We start from the raw sequence: 15,256 nt of genomic DNA on the forward strand, positions 1-15,256 counted from the left end.
AAAAGCCTTCCTTTTTCTTTTTTTTTCTTCTTTTTCTTTCCTCCTAGAGATGGTATGTGCGAAGTTGTGTAACTTCTTCCTCTTCTCGTCAGTTCTCTCTCTCTCTCTCTCTCTCTCTCTCTCTCTTTCCATCGCTCAATAAGGGAACTTGTGAAAGTTCTTTCTCGCTAGAGGTTACTGGAAGTCACTTCATGTCGAAAAGCCAATAAAGTGAGTTAAAAGATTCTACACATAAATGTAATGAACAGTTTCAGATCGTTAGTTTTTTCTTTTTAAAACTTTTTTATATAAGGAACTGTGTTTGGATTTGCGTTAGTGGTGTGGGAATGTATTGGTTGATCTGTGTAACGTGTGCAGCGTCTATAGGAATAAAATAAAACCACAGGTTGGGAAGTTCATCAGCAGTTTGTCGTTCCTGCTCGTATTCTTTTACCTACAGATCAGTGTAATGTGAGTTGGGTAAAGTCAGTTCCATATCTAAAGCACGATCAGTTACACAAGACATCCTGTTGTTACTCACAGTATTCTCCAGTTCATTTTAACCTGCTTTACAGGAATAATCGAATAAAAATTACATACAAAATTGAAAATCTGTTCACAATTGTGCTGCTTGCTTGGGTTTCTTTAATAATCTTCAGATCATGACTTAGGTCATTTTTGAGGCAGAAGATGGGTTAGACTGAATAAGAATTACAGTTTAATTGTTAGATTTGGATTCTAACAAATGTGATAGTTGTATAAATGTCAAGTACAAAACAAAGGGAATACAGTAGGTACTGAAGAAGCTGTGTATGTTTACTCTGGGGAATATCAGTTACTTTTAAACAAAGTAAAATTCTGTGTAGTTATAAAAAAAAATCGCAAGTATAATAGCAAATATTTGAAGCAATGCAATGTTTCATCTCTATTTTGAATGAAATATAATGATATCTTGCCTGCGAAATTACACTGTGTTTAAAATGTGACCAAAAATGTAGTCTTCATGTGAATCTGTAGCTTTAAGAATTTTTATTAGACCATGTCATACTTTATTTGGCATTCTTTTTAACAATTTAGCCATATTTGTTTATTTATTTATTTATATATAACCCTAACCCTTGTTTTTATCGATCAAGGTAAACAGAGGTGTTGGTCAATCAGAGTGCCCGGATGAAACGGTGGGCTTTGATTTGTCCTTGTGTTCACTCCGTCACACTCCCGGAAATGTAGTTTGAAGAATAAACTGCAAATCTGTAATCTTCCCTTTGTTTTAATTAAAATGTAAATATTATGTAAATCCAATGATATTACTTCACGGTTAAGGAAAAATAAATAAACGTAAACTTGCGAAAACGCTTCGAAGTTTAACAAACGCGCCGTTCGCTTGGTTTTTATTTTTTATTTTTACTTCCTGGTGATTACGTAGGAGCGTGCTGACGTCACCGCGCACTTTGGCACTTCCGTAAACCAAGCCAGCGGTTGATCCTGAGCTCGAGACCGAGCGCTGCTGTTAGTTACCTGTTAGCATCTGTAGCTACTTTAAAGCGGCAGCGCCTTCATGAGGATTCACCGGGTGGGGTTTATTTCATAAAGGTTTATTTAGCATTTTCTGACTGAAAGGACAGCGCGCGGGTTCGGTGTGCTTGGGGGGAATAAATATTTATATGACTGTCTGAGAGGCGCAGGCGCACAGTTAGCTAGCATCCGCGCTAATAAAGGAGAGAATCTGCGACAAAAAAAATAATCCGCTGAAAATGACTTCCGGTCGTTACCGCTGAGGTGTTTATATCACAGACAGAGCTGAGAGAGAGAGAGAGAGAGAGATGTGTTGAATGGAGATGTGAAAGCAGAGAGAGAGAGAGAGAGAGAGACAGAGGCGCGCGCGGTGGGAATGATGAGTAACGTTAACGTGAACGCGCAGGACCGGAGTCCGGACTTCGTGCTCATGCGTTTGGTTTCTGCAGCCGAGTATGATGACCTGGAGCCGGACCGTGAGGAGGTACTGGAGAAGAGCAGCGGGTTAACCCCAGGAGGAGGAGGAGGAGGAGAGGAGCCGAACTACAGTGCCGACACGCAGACATGTCAGTGGATCCCTGTGCTCAGACTCGGTACCAGTGAGGAACCTCAGGAACTTCAGGAAGGTCTCTGTCACAGACACGCACACCTAAAGGACCACTCTATAGGGGAAAAACCGGGCCACTTCACTCCCAACGACTCCCTCAGAACCGGGACCGGGACTTCCACCCTGGATCCTGTCCTGAGTCTAGCTCGGCAGCTGGGTGAGATCGGACCGAGCTCGGACACCACGCAGAAGGACGAAGGAGACGTCATGGTGTGCTCCTGTCAGCCCAGAGAGGACCCGAGTGAGACCAGCGATGCCCTGCTGGTGTTGGAGGGTTTGGGTACGAACCAAGTAGGACACGAGGGTGCGAAAGAGCAGACGAGTTTCTCTCAGACTCTAAGCGACTCCGGGTCTCTGAGCGGCCTGATGCGCCAGCTGACCTCTGACCCTTGCTGTCAGGATGGCACCGCCCCCCTGGCCCCTCTGAGTCGCCCGCCCACCCCGAAACATGTGGGCTCGGCCCTGCAGCTCTCGGCCTGCGGCGGCAGCGTTGGCAGCGTTAACGGCAGGAGCAGGGCGAGGGAGCGGGGGAAGTCCAGGAAGGGCTCTCTCAAAGTGTGTCTGAGCAAACTGTTCCGCACTAAAAGCACCGGCAGCACCGACGTGGGTCACATGACCAACAAGAGGCCGTCCCTGGCTTCGTCCACGTCGTCCGGAGGCAGCCTCGTCGACGTGTTCGGCCCCGGCGATCCCGACACCACCAGGTCAGGACACGCCCCTCTCTCTAACCTTCCCCTAAACAATGATTTAAAATACAAATTTACCCTCACTGACCTATGAATATGCATTAATATGCAAATCTTTACTCGCCCTCATATAGTAATAATAATAATATCACTAATTCAGCTTTGTTCATTTATTTACTTACTTACTGTTACTGTGACAACCTTACCGTTAAATGTGCTAATTTGCATGTCCGACGTGATTGGTTTAAAGGTGTCGAGCCTGGCATTTAGTGACATCACAACCCTAGCTAATCCATAGCCCCACCCCTAAAAACAAGTTAAGCGTTGTTGTTCTTCTTCTTCTTTTTCTTCTTATTATTATTCTTTGTGTGGTTGTTGTGTAAAACCTATGAAGTGTTAATAGTGCTGTGTTGTGGTTCATTTCTGAAGAACTTCTGGACATCTCACTTTTGCACAGAATTTCACTTTTTGAAGAGGAGTTTTCTGAGGAACAGAAACACGAGTTAAAGCAGACAATCAGCACAGAAACATCAAACACACAACAGAACTTTCCTTCAGTCAGAGAGGTTTTATTATTCCACTTGTACATTCATTACTGAGGTTCACGCATCAGCCATGAAATCATAGTGCCCCTGCCCTTTCGGTAGCCCCGCCCCTTCAGTAGTCACACCCTCAGATAGCCCTGCACCTTACTCCGATGTCCCCGCCCCCAGAGTGTGTCTAGTGTCCCAGCATGTCATAATGGTATTAAAATGACATGAGTATGTTTGGACTGCGTGATAGACGTTATGTGTGTAATGAAGTTTTAAAAGGGGGTGGGGTTATGCTAATCAGTGTTACGCTTAGCTGTGTTGGTGAATGAGGCGTGAGGATGATGTGAGTGAAACGACATTAATAAAGAAAAAGAGTTTTAAGATGAAAGACATGAAAACACAAAATGTGTGTGTGTGTGTTTACATGAGCACCTGAATAATTAGATAAGTGCCGAAATCAGATAAACACACTGAAGGTTTTTTTTTTCGCTTTCATTATGAACTCAATCTCTCACTCAGTACTATATCACAAGAATAACACATCTTAATCTGTTTCCCTCTTGTGTGTGTGTGTGTGTATTTGTGTGTGTGTGTTAGGTCTCAGATGGTCAGGTCTCACAGTGCCTCCTACTCTCCTGTTCCCTTCACCGGTGAGGACATCAGTCTCTCATTTATACCTGTGTGTGTGTGTGTGTGTGTGTGTGTGTGTGTGTGTGTGTGTGTGAGAGAGAGAGAACTGTGTAGCGTTCCACTACAGGAGTGTACAGAGCCATCGTAGAGAAGTGAAGTGAAGTTTATCTGTGTGTGATTGAGAAGAGGAGATGTGGGCCGTACCATTGTGAGTGAGGAGACGGGGGTGGGGGAGTTTGGATATGACGGCTCCTTCAGAGCAGTGTAGAGTTCACTGCAGAGATTCACAAACTAGGGGTCAGTGGATAGACAAGTGGGTGAAGAAACTCAGAATCTCTTGTTTTAAATCCTCTGCTGTCTCCTTCACACCTTCTTACAGCTCTGTTCCGTGTTCCAGTCTTCTGGATCTTCTCGATCAGTAATACTTTTGAATGTAAGGTCAGAGTTTTAGATCTGAGACGCAGATCATGACGACAATCACGATGACGGTGTAAAGTTTTAAGAGACACGGAGCTGGTCAGCTCGTCACGTTTTACCGTCGGACTCTGAGACCTGATGGACAGGGACGATTCGCTCTGATGTGAGAACGTTGCTTTTATATCTTCTGGATGTATGTAAGGTACATGGTGAACATCATCTCCTACAACATCTCATCCCCTGTGAGGAGGAACATGCCTCTGGTGTTTATTTACCTTACATTTACACATGTTACATCACAACGTGATCCCACCTTACACTCGTCCGGTATTATATATCTGCAGCTCGCTCTCTCTCTCTCTCTCTCCCTCTGTCTCTCTCTCTCTCCCTCTGTCTCTCTCTCCCTCTGTCTCTCTCTCTCTCTGTCTCTCTCTCTCCCTCTGTCTCTCTCTCTCTCCCTCTGTCTCTCTCTCTCTCTCTCTGTCTCTCTCTCTCTCTGTCTCTCTCTCCCTCTCTGTCTCTCTCTCTCTCTGTCTCTCTCTCTCTCTCCCTCTGTCTCTCTCTCCCTCTCTGTCTCTCTCTCTGTCTCTCTCTCTCTCTGTCTCTCTCTCTCTCTCTCTGTCTCTCTCTCTCTCCCTCTGTCTCTCTCTCTCTCTGTCTCTCTCTCTCTCTGTCTCTCTCCCTCTCTGTCTCTCTCTCTCCCTCTCTGTCTCCCTCTCTGTCTCTCTCTCTCTCTCTCTGTCTCTCTCTCTCCCTCTCTGTCTCTCTCTCTCCCTCTCTGTCTCTCTCTCTCTCTGTCTCTCTCTCTCTCTCTCTGTCTCTCTCTCTCTCCCTCTCTCTCTCTCTCTCTGTCTCTCTCTGTCTCTCTCTCTCCCTCTGTCTCTCTCTCTCTCCCTCTGTCTCTCTCTCTCCCTCTGTCTCTCTCTCTCTCCCTCTGTCTCTCTCTCTCCCTCTGTCTCTCTCTCCCTCTGTCTCTCTCTCTCTCCCTCTGTCTCTCTCTCTCCCTCTGTCTCTCTCTCTCCCTCTGTCTCTCTCTCCCTCTGTCTCTCTCTCTCTCTCTCTGTCTCTCTCTCTCTGTCTCTCTCTCTCCCTCTCTGTCTCTCTCTCTGTCTCTCTCTCTCTCTCTGTCTCTCTCTCTCCCTCTCTGTCTCTCTCTCTCTGTCTCTCTCTCTCTGTCTCTCTCTCTCCCTCTGTCTCTCTCTCTCCCTCTCTGTCTCTCTCTCTCTCTCTCTGTCTCTCTCTCTCCCTCTGTCTCTCTCTCTCCCTCTCTGTCTCTCTCTCTCTGTCTCTCTCTCTCTCTCTCTGTCTCTCTCTCTCCCTCTCTGTCTCTCTCTCTCTGTCTCTCTCTCTCCCTCTGTCTCTCTCTCTCCCTCTGTCTCTCTGTCTCTCTCTCTCTCCCTCTGTCTCTTCCTCTGTCTCTCCCTCTGTCTCTGTTACTCTCTCTCTCTCTCCCTCTCTCTCTCTCTCTCTCTGTCTGTCTCTCTTTTCTCTTTCTCTCTCTCTCTCAGTTCTGTGGTCTTTTTCTCTTTGCTTTTTGTCCTCTCTCTCTCTGTCTGTCTGTCTTTTACTTTGTCTCGCTTTCTCTGTCTATCTCTCACTGTCTCTGTCTGTCTTTCATACTATCTCTCTCCTCTGTCTTTTGATGTCTCACTCTCTCTGTACTGTTTAGGTGAGACCATGTCTCTGGTCGATGTGGACATTTCTCGAAGGAGTGTAAACTCTCTCCATCCTCCCACTCCTCCTCCTCCACCCAGGAGAAGTCTCAGCCTGCTCGGTACTGTCTCTCTCTCTCTCTCTCTCTCTCTCAGTTCTTCTGCTTTTCTTCTTCTTTTTGCCTTTCATCATTACAGTGTAAAGAATTGTGTTTGTTTGTTTGATTGTTTGTTTGTTTGTAGATGATTTGGGAGCACCTCAGCCCGGACGTTTACTCTCCTCAGCGCAGTCACTACAGCCTTCACACACACACTCACACACACACATCCACCACAGCTTGAGTCTGAACGGTAACACACACACACACACACACACACATATAATTTAGTAATCTGATCATTATAGTACACACACACACACGTGTAAGTGTCTGCATTGTGCTGTTGCAGATACGACTCTCCGCAGTGTTCTGCCTAGGCCACGCCCCCTCCAGAACGACAACCAATCAGGAGGTCAGGTGCAGCGGCGGTCCCTGTTGTGCCCTCTGACCAGCAGCTTCGCCACCAGCCTCCGAGAGCTGGAGAAGGTGGGACACCTGTCTGGATATATCCCTCCTTATTTTGTCAGTGTGTTCCTTTATTTAGGGCAGGGCAGGAGGAGTGACTGTCTGATGTGTGTGTGTGCGTGTGTGTGTTAGTGTGGGTGGTACTGGGGGCCGATGAACTGGGAGGATGCGGAGATGAAGCTGAAGGGGAAGGCAGACGGCTCGTTCCTGGTGCGAGACAGTTCAGACCCGCGATACATCCTCAGCCTGAGCTTCAGATCGCAGGGGGTCACACACCACACCCGCATGGAGCATTACAGAGGTATACACACACACACACACACACACACTTCTGTCCCACGCATCCTGTTTCTCTCAGAAAACATTTGATTCCTACACACTTTACACATGTGTGTATCATCCTCTCAGCACCACACACACACACACACACACACACACACACACACACACACACTGCTGCCAGTGTCCTACATACACCGTTAGTGCGGCTTCGTATTGTTTGTCGCTGGCTGGAAATGTGTGTAGGAACAGGAAGTGGTGAAGTGGCTTTAAAAATAAGAGGAAGTGTTCCAATTCTGCAGAAAACACTTGTTCCCTTTAGAACACTTTCAGCTCCTACACTGACTGTATCATCTTCTTCTTCTTCTTCTTCAATACTTTAATCTAGAGTCATGCTGATTTACGGGAGAGAGAGTATGCCCCTCCCACCCAGGAATATATTTCTTTTGGGTACATGAATGCCACACACAATATAATAGAAGTGTATGTGTGTGTGTGTGTATGTGCGTGCATGTATGTGTATGTGTGCGTGTGTGTGTATGTGCGTGTGTGTATATGCGCGTGTGTGTGTATGTGCGTGCGTGTGTATGTGCGTGCGTGTGTGTGTGTGTGTGTATGTTCGCGCGTGTGTGTGTGTGCGTGTGTGTGTGTGTGTGCGTGTGTGTACATACAGGAACGTTCAGTCTGTGGTGTCACCCGAAGTTTGAGGATCGTTGTCACTCGGTGGTGGAGTTTATCGAGCGAGCCATCATGCACTCCAAAAACGGACGATTCCTGTACTTCCTGCGCTCACGAGTTCCAGGTGAGTTCACCATAGCTCCGCCCCCTCTCTCATCATCTGTCTACCACAGGTGAAATTTCTTATTTTATTGTTTATACATTTGAAGAAATGAACACCATTATAATAATATTTATTATTATTATTATTAGTAGTAGTAGTAGTATAATTATAATAATAACAATTATTATTATTATTATTATTATTATTATTATGATCAGGTCTTCCCCCTACCCCGGTGCAGCTCCTGTACCCAGTGTCTCGGTTCAGCAGTGTGAAGTCTCTACAGCATCTCTGTCGCTTCTGCATCAGACAACTCGTCCGCATAGACCACATAGAAGAGCTACCACTGCCCACGTACACACACACACACACACACACACACATACATACATACATACACACACACACATACACACACACACACACACACACACATATACACACATACATACACACACACACACACACACACATACACACACACACACACACACACACACATACATATACACACACATACACACACACACACACACATACATACACACACATACACACACACATACATACATACATACACACATATACACACATAATACATACATACACATACACACACACACATACATACACACACATACATTCATATACACACTCACACATACACACACACACACATACATACACATACACACACTCACACATACATATACACATACACACATAATACATACATACATACACACACATACACACACACACATACATACACATACACACACACATACACACAGATACACACACACACACATACATAAACACACACATACATTCATATACACATACACACACTCACATACACATACACACACACATACATTCATATACACATACACACACTCACATACACACACTCACACATACACACACACACACACACATACATACACACACACAGACACATACACACACGCACATACACTCACACACATACATACATTCATACACACATACACACACACACACACACACATACACACACACACATACACACACACACACATACATACATACACACACATACACACACGCACACATACACGCAAACATACACACAAACATATATACATACACACACATACACACACACACACACCATAAAGCTGTATATGGATACTAAAACACTGTTCACTTCATGCATTGCTGTGTTCTGATTGGTTATCTGTGTCATGTGATACATAGATAAGATTAGTAATGTGGTTGTGTGGTTCTCTTTCAGGCCTTTGATCGGGTACTTACGGAAATTCTATTTCTACGATCCAGAAGAGGAGAAGAACCTGTCAATCAAAGAATCAGGGCGGGACTCCAGTGCACAGGAGGCAGAGTCTCAGACGTAGCAGGAACAGAAGATGGATAGAGTGAGGAAATTAGAAAATTAATCATTAGAATTTAGGATTAAATGTTTTAGTTTTATTATATTATTGTATTTGAGTGAATTGCTTTGTATTTTCTTTTAAAAAAATTTGTTGCATTTAAGAAGTATTAACGAATACAATAATGAATTATAAAGTGAGTTAAACAAGCAAGGATCTTTTGAAGGTTTGAAGGGCCGTACTCTAGTGTCACCATGCGTCAGCCAATAGGAGAGGTCAAAGGGCGGGGCTTCAGTCATACACACAAGTTTGAGACTCATCATCTATAAGTCTGTGTATTTCAGGTTAAACGAACAATCTACATACATGCATACATCATACTCCGCCCACAAACACACCCACAACTAACCATCAATGAATATTCATGAGTTTTCGGAAATGTTCTGAATGCAGCGTTAAATTTGGAGACGTACAGTACCACATTCAGCCACTTTAGCTCTGTGTACGCTAATAATTCTGTATTGCCGTACATCCATTGAGCTGCACAAAGTATTGGCACCCCTCTAGCTCCATCACTTGTTCTCTTACTTTCTTGAATTGTGTACAAGGTTTCGAATTGAGTTTTATAATCAGGTGTGATTTATTACTTCAAAATACTTAAATTCAAATTCCCTGAGCCTCATCTCAATGCTCATTGGCTGAAAGAGTCACGATGGAATTAATTTCAACTACGGAAGAAACGTGAAGCATTTTCTCTAATAAATCAGTTCCCTCTGTTTTCTTTACAGGTCTTTATTTTTTTTTGGATTTGGATTACACAGAGACCTGCTGAGACCAAACATGGCTGAGTTTTGATTGACAGATGGACTACTGATCTTATTTTTTTTTTTTTTTTGTAAACACTGAAGGACGAATCACTTCTTCTGGAGGTGTTGTGATTGTAGTGGCATTTCTAACAATGATCCTCCCTCCAGGAGGGAAGGGGAAGTGGAAACCTGCTGCTGAAACAGGATCAGGTGTTAATGTGAAGATGTTCTGATGCACTGATGGTGAAGAGCGGTCACAGAATGGCGTGTGGAACTGTGACGAGATCAAACTGGACATGTTTCTGCTTACGTACGAGGTTCTACTCATACTTGTGTTCTCTCATGGTCAGTATAAGGGTAAGGTGTGTGTGTGTGTGTGTGTACATAGCGTGTGTATGGTGTATATGGAACTGTATGGAGATGATCTCTTCTATCCAAACTAAATGACTGTTCAAACTGGAGCTGTAGGTTCTGCTGTGTGTAACAGGACCATGTTCTCCTAAACTCATCTCCCAAACACAATGTGGAAATAAACATGGAGTGATTTAAAAACACAACCTCTGAGTGTTCTCTTTTTGTTTTAGTTTTCAGTTGTGTTGTTCACTGTGGGTGTTTTTAAATTGTATATTTGAAATTGGGAACAGTAAATGTTTTTTAATAACCAATTTTGACCATCAAACCCCAACGTTCTCCATCAAACATCGTTCTCCACCAAACATCGACGTTCTCCATCAAACCCCATCGTTCTCCATCAAACATCGACGTTCTCCATCAAACCCCATCGTTCTCCATCAAACCCCGACGTTCTTCATCAAACATTGACGTTCTCCATCAAACCCCATCGTTCTCCATCAAACCCCGACGTTCTCCATCAAACCCCGATGTTCTCCATCAAACATCAACGTTCTCCATCAAACCCCAACGTTCTCCATCAAACATCATCATTCTCCATCAAACCTCGTTCTCCATCAAGCCTCAACGTTCTCCATCAAACCCAACGTTCTCCACTGCGCACCAACATTCTCCATCAAACCCCAACGTTCTCCATCGCGCTCCAAAATGAAATCCTGTTCAGACCGAATAACATTCAAAAGTATTTCACCATGTCTAGAACTTAATGTGAGAAATATATACAGTTGGGTTCAAAAGTGTTTTTTTGGATCCTTTTTTAATTGAATGCAAACTTTGTCAGTACAGATTAAATCCACAATAACAACTTGAGTGAAAAGTAAAAAGTTAAAATTATTTAGATGAATTTCAGATTTTCTTAGTATTTGGTATGTCCCTGTTTGCTTTAATGACCACGAGCGGTCGAGTTAAGATGTCGTCTGAATGCACTTCAGAGGAAGAGATCAGACTGGAGGAAAGTCTGGCATTCATACTAAATAGTTTTAGAGATCCAAACGTAATACAATTTTGATCCATTGTTCTTTGCAGAACTGCTTTAGTTCAGACACACTGGAGGGGTTTCGAGCATGAACTGCCAGTTTAAAGTCCTGCTACAGCTTCTCAATTGGTTCAAGTCAGTGCTTTGACTAGTCCACAACTTTAATTATGCTTTTTTTGAGCCGTTCAGCAGTGGACTTACTCCTATGTTCTTTTTGTGTAATTCTGTGTTTGGTTTACGCCAGATGTAACGGGACTCCTGTCTTCCAAACCATTTCACTTTCCACTCCTCAGTCCACAGAACATTCTCCCAAAAGGTTTGAGGATCATCAAGGTGTGTTTTGGTGAAATTCAGTCGAGTCTTAATGTTCTTCTGGGTTAGCAGTGGTTTTCACCTCACCACTCTTCCATGGAGCCGTTTTCCCCCAGTGTCTTTCTGATAGTGGAGTCATGAACAGTGACCTTTATTGATGCAAAACAGGCCTGTAGGTCCTTTGATGTTGACCTTGGCTGTTTTGTGACTTCCTGGATGAGTCGTCGCTGTGCTCTTGGAGGAATTTTGGAAGGTCAGACACTTCTGGGAAGGTTCACTACTGTGCTGAGTTTTTCCATTTGGAGATAACGGCTCTCGCTGTGGTTCTTTGGAGTCCCAGAGCCTTTTTAACCCTTTACAAAGGGCTTTGTAACCCTTCCCAGACTGATGTATTTCAATCTCCTTCTTCCTCTTCATTTCTAGAATTTCTTTCAGCTTTGCCGTAGTGTGTTACTGCGTAAGATCTTTTAACCAACTTCCTGCTGTTGAAAAAGTTCTATGTAAGTGTAGACAAGTGTAAGTGATTGAACAGGGTTTGCAGTAATCAGGTCTGGTTGTGTCTCGTCCAGCTGAACCCCATTATCAACGCACTTTCATAGATTTGGGGAATTAGTAACTACGGGGGGGGCAAATACATTTTCACACAGGCCCAGTTGGTATTGGATAACTTTTTTATAAATAATATTATGATTTAAAACTTTATTGAGTGTTTACTCAGACTGCCTTGTTTTATCTCAGATTTTGTTTTAAATTCTGAAACAATTTAGGACGAGACATACACAAACACAGAAGAGATCAGGACGGGGGCAAATACTTTTTCACAGCACTGTAGTTTATAATGTAATCTGTCTTAATTAATGATATATGTGATGATATACTGTACAGCGCTAATGCATGTTTATAATATTTTCAGATATTTGTATATTATCTTTACTAAACCAGAGCGAGAACGCACAGACATGAACATTCTGGGCTCCTGAATGGTGCAACAGAAGAGAGTTCACCCCATCTTCAAGAGATTGGATGAGATCGAGCCATGCTGTCTGGGTGGGAGTGGCATGCTCTCTCTCCTCTGTTAATCACAGCAGCATTAACCAATCACAAGTGCCTGTGAGCTCATGTATGTAGAAGAGGGCAGATAACGCTTTCCTCAGTGTGTGTAACTGTGCTGGAGCAGTTTGAAAAGATGTGGTTAGGAGGAATCTCTGGGGGAAGAACTCTCCATGCCCCAATGGCAGATGATTTTGGTGTAAAATGTTCTTTAAACTCATGAAAATGCACTACATGACCCAGACCAACTGATGAACCCTACTATAAGCACTGAGTCTATCCCAGGGGACTCGGGGCACAAGGCAGGGAACACCCTGGATCTGGTGACAATCCATCGCAGGGCACAATTACACACTCATTCACAGACTACGGACAATTTGTATATGCCAATCAGCCTACAAAGCATGTCTTTGGACTGGGGAGGAAACTGGAATACTCAGGGGAATCCCCCGAAGCATGGGGAGAACATGCAAAATCCATGTACACAGGGCTGAGGAGGGATTTGTACCCCCAACCCCCAATTAACATTTATTCATTTAGCACTTTTCTACAAAGCGACTTACGAATGAGGAAATACATGTGAAGTGAAACATCAAGCGGAGAACAATACAAGTAGTGCAACTGTACCATACAAGACTTTTAACTGAGTTCTAGAGAACTCAGTGCAGAAGGGGAGGACCAGGGGATAAGTTAGGGGTTGGTTAGGTGTTCACGGAAGAGGTGGGTTTTTAACCGTTGAAGGTGGTGAGAGATACTGCGGTCCGGATTGAAGTTGGAAGTTCATTCCACCACTGAGGGACAGTCAGCTTGAAGCTTCTGGAAAGGGACCTTGTGGCTCGCTGAGTAGGTACTATACCAGGCTTCGGTCGTGAACTGATCGCAGGTTGCGTGAGGGAACGTAAACCTCAAGGAGAGAGTTGAGGTAGGGGGGCACTGTTCCAGACAAGGTCTTCGACGTGAGCATCAAGGCCTTGAATTTGATGCGGGCGGCTACAGGAAGCCAGTGGAGGGAGATGAAGAGGGGTGTGACATGGGTTCTCTTGAGCTGATTGAAGACAAGGTGTGCTGCTGCATTCTGAATCATCTGAAGGGGTTTGATGGAGCTGGCTGGGAGGCCCGAGAGTAGTGAGTTGCAGTAGTCCAGTTTTGAGATGACAAGAGCCTGGACTAGTGGCTGTGTGGCCTGTTCGGTGAGATAGGGTCTGATTTTCTTGATGTTATACTGAAAGAACCTACAGGACTGTACAGGTATTGAGTGGTCTGTGAAGGTCAAGTGGTCATTGAAAGTGACCCCGAGGTTCCTGGCTGTCCTGGTTGGCTTGAGTGTGGTTGAGCCTGGGTGTAGGGCGAAGTCGTGGTTGATTGAGGAACAGGCTGGGATGACGAGAAGCTCTGTTTTTGCCAGGTTGAGCTTAAGGTGGTGTTCTCTCATCCAGTCAGAGATGTCAGACAGGCAAGCAGAGATGTGTGCTGAGACAGCTGGATCTTCAGGCTGTAAGGACAGATCGAGCTGAGTGTCATTAGCATAGCAGTGATATGAGAAGCCATGAGACTCAATCACATGCCCCAGAGATGTAGTATAAATAGAAAAGGACAGTGGACCCAGAACTGACCCCTGTGGAACCCCAGTTGTGAATTGCTGAGCTTCAGATACCTCTCTCCTCCACGATACCTTGAAGGATCTGTCTGAGAGATATGATTCCACCCAGCGCAGAGCTGTTCCGGTGATGTCTCGACCGGAGAGAGCTAACAGGAGGATCTGATGGTCACCGTGTCAGAGGCAGCAGAGAGGTGGAGTACGATGAGGACAGATGATCTAGAGGTTGCTCTTGTTAGTCATAAGGCTTCAGTGAGGGAAAGCAGAGCGGTCTCCATGGAGTGACCGCTTTTGAAGCCAAACTGCTTGGTGTCCAGGAGATTGTTCTGTGTGAGAAAAGTGATTGAAAACAGCTCTTTCAAGGGTTTTGGACTGAATAGGGAGGAGGGAAAGAAGTGTGTAGTTGGAAATGCATACTCTTTCCATTTCGATGTGTTAACAAGGGTTTGAGAACTGCTGATTTAACACTAACCCCTCTCTCTATCTATCTCTCCCTTATTCACTTGCTCCCTTCGTCCCTTCCTCCTCTCCCCCCCCCGCCTCTCTGTCCTTGCTCACTCTGATGCTGATGTGTGTGTGTCGCCTGGGTCTGACGTCTCTCTCTCTCTCTCTCTGTACATCTCTGAGTGTGTGTGTAAACAGGATGATGGAAGCTCACTCTCGTCCTCAGACCATCACATCATCGTAAGGTAAGACACTGATGATGTCATTCCATCCCCTCATCTCTTCCTCCATCTCTCCATCTCCGCTCTGTTTCCTCGTTTACCCCTCTCTCCTCTCGTCCTCTCTCACTGCCTCCATGATACACGCTAACAGTGTGTGTGTGTGTGTGTGTGAGAGAGAGAGAGAGAGAGAGACAGACAGATTAGCATTAGCTAAAGCTAACCACCTCCACATTCTGATGACTCCTTGTTTTGGACTCTGTCCAGATCTCAGAGTGCACTCGTACAAACTGTACCCTCTACTTCCTCCCTTCTTCCCTTATTCCCCTCCTCCATTATTCACTTCTCCCCTTATTGCCTTCCTCCCTAATTCCCCTCCCCCATTATTCCCTTATTCCCTTCCTCCCTTATTCCCTTCCTCCCT

At 44.7% G+C, this 15,256-nt stretch overlaps 2 protein-coding genes across 7 annotated transcripts in view; both read left to right on the forward strand.

The window, feature by feature from the left end:
- The first annotated feature begins 224 nt into the window (after window positions 1–224).
- LOC128600391 (suppressor of cytokine signaling 7) lies at window positions 225–10,381 on the forward strand. Of its 4 annotated transcripts, none has more exons than XM_053612844.1 (10): window positions 227–2,805; window positions 3,918–3,970; window positions 6,037–6,141; window positions 6,263–6,370; window positions 6,470–6,606; window positions 6,718–6,886; window positions 7,538–7,666; window positions 7,887–7,999; window positions 8,925–9,063; window positions 9,807–10,381. In XM_053612844.1, exons 1-9 carry the CDS (start codon window positions 1,871–1,873, stop codon window positions 9,060–9,062), a joined length of 1,887 nt encoding a protein of 628 aa, XP_053468819.1. In that variant the 5' UTR covers window positions 227–1,870; the 3' UTR covers window position 9,063; window positions 9,807–10,381. The 4 variants fall into 4 exon arrangements, 3 of the variants coding, with proteins under 3 accessions (XP_053468819.1, XP_053468817.1, XP_053468820.1); XM_053612842.1 differs by having other exon boundaries at window positions 228–2,805; window positions 7,864–7,999; XR_008384557.1 differs by lacking the exon at window positions 9,807–10,381 and having other exon boundaries at window positions 225–2,805; window positions 7,538–7,715; window positions 8,925–9,060.
- A 3,986-nt stretch (window positions 10,382–14,367) lies between these two features.
- LOC128600677 (sterile alpha motif domain-containing protein 14-like) overlaps window positions 14,368–15,256 on the forward strand; it is a 13,566-nt gene continuing 12,677 nt past the window's right edge. For all 3 annotated transcript variants that reach the window (XM_053613329.1, XM_053613327.1, XM_053613330.1), the window contains exon 1: window positions 14,368–14,859. The gene's annotated coding sequence lies outside the window, so the exon portion shown is untranslated. The remainder of the gene's footprint in view (window positions 14,860–15,256) is intronic.

This window comes from Ictalurus furcatus, chromosome 24 (assembly GCF_023375685.1).
Source record: "Ictalurus furcatus strain D&B chromosome 24, Billie_1.0, whole genome shotgun sequence".
Classification (NCBI taxonomy): domain Eukaryota; kingdom Metazoa; phylum Chordata; class Actinopteri; order Siluriformes; family Ictaluridae; genus Ictalurus; species Ictalurus furcatus.

Bases quoted from the DNA above. Each gene is read 5' to 3' on its own strand.
- LOC128600391 (XM_053612842.1), top strand. From the start codon at position 1,871: ATGATGAGTAACGTTAACGTGAACGCGCAGGACCGGAGTCCGGACTTC. The intron at 2,806-3,917 runs GTCAGGACACGC...TGTGTGTGTTAG, and splicing joins GGCGATCCCGACACCACCAG to GTCTCAGATGGTCAGGTCTC. The intron at 6,887-7,537 runs GTATACACACAC...GTGTACATACAG, and splicing joins CCGCATGGAGCATTACAGAG to GAACGTTCAGTCTGTGGTGT.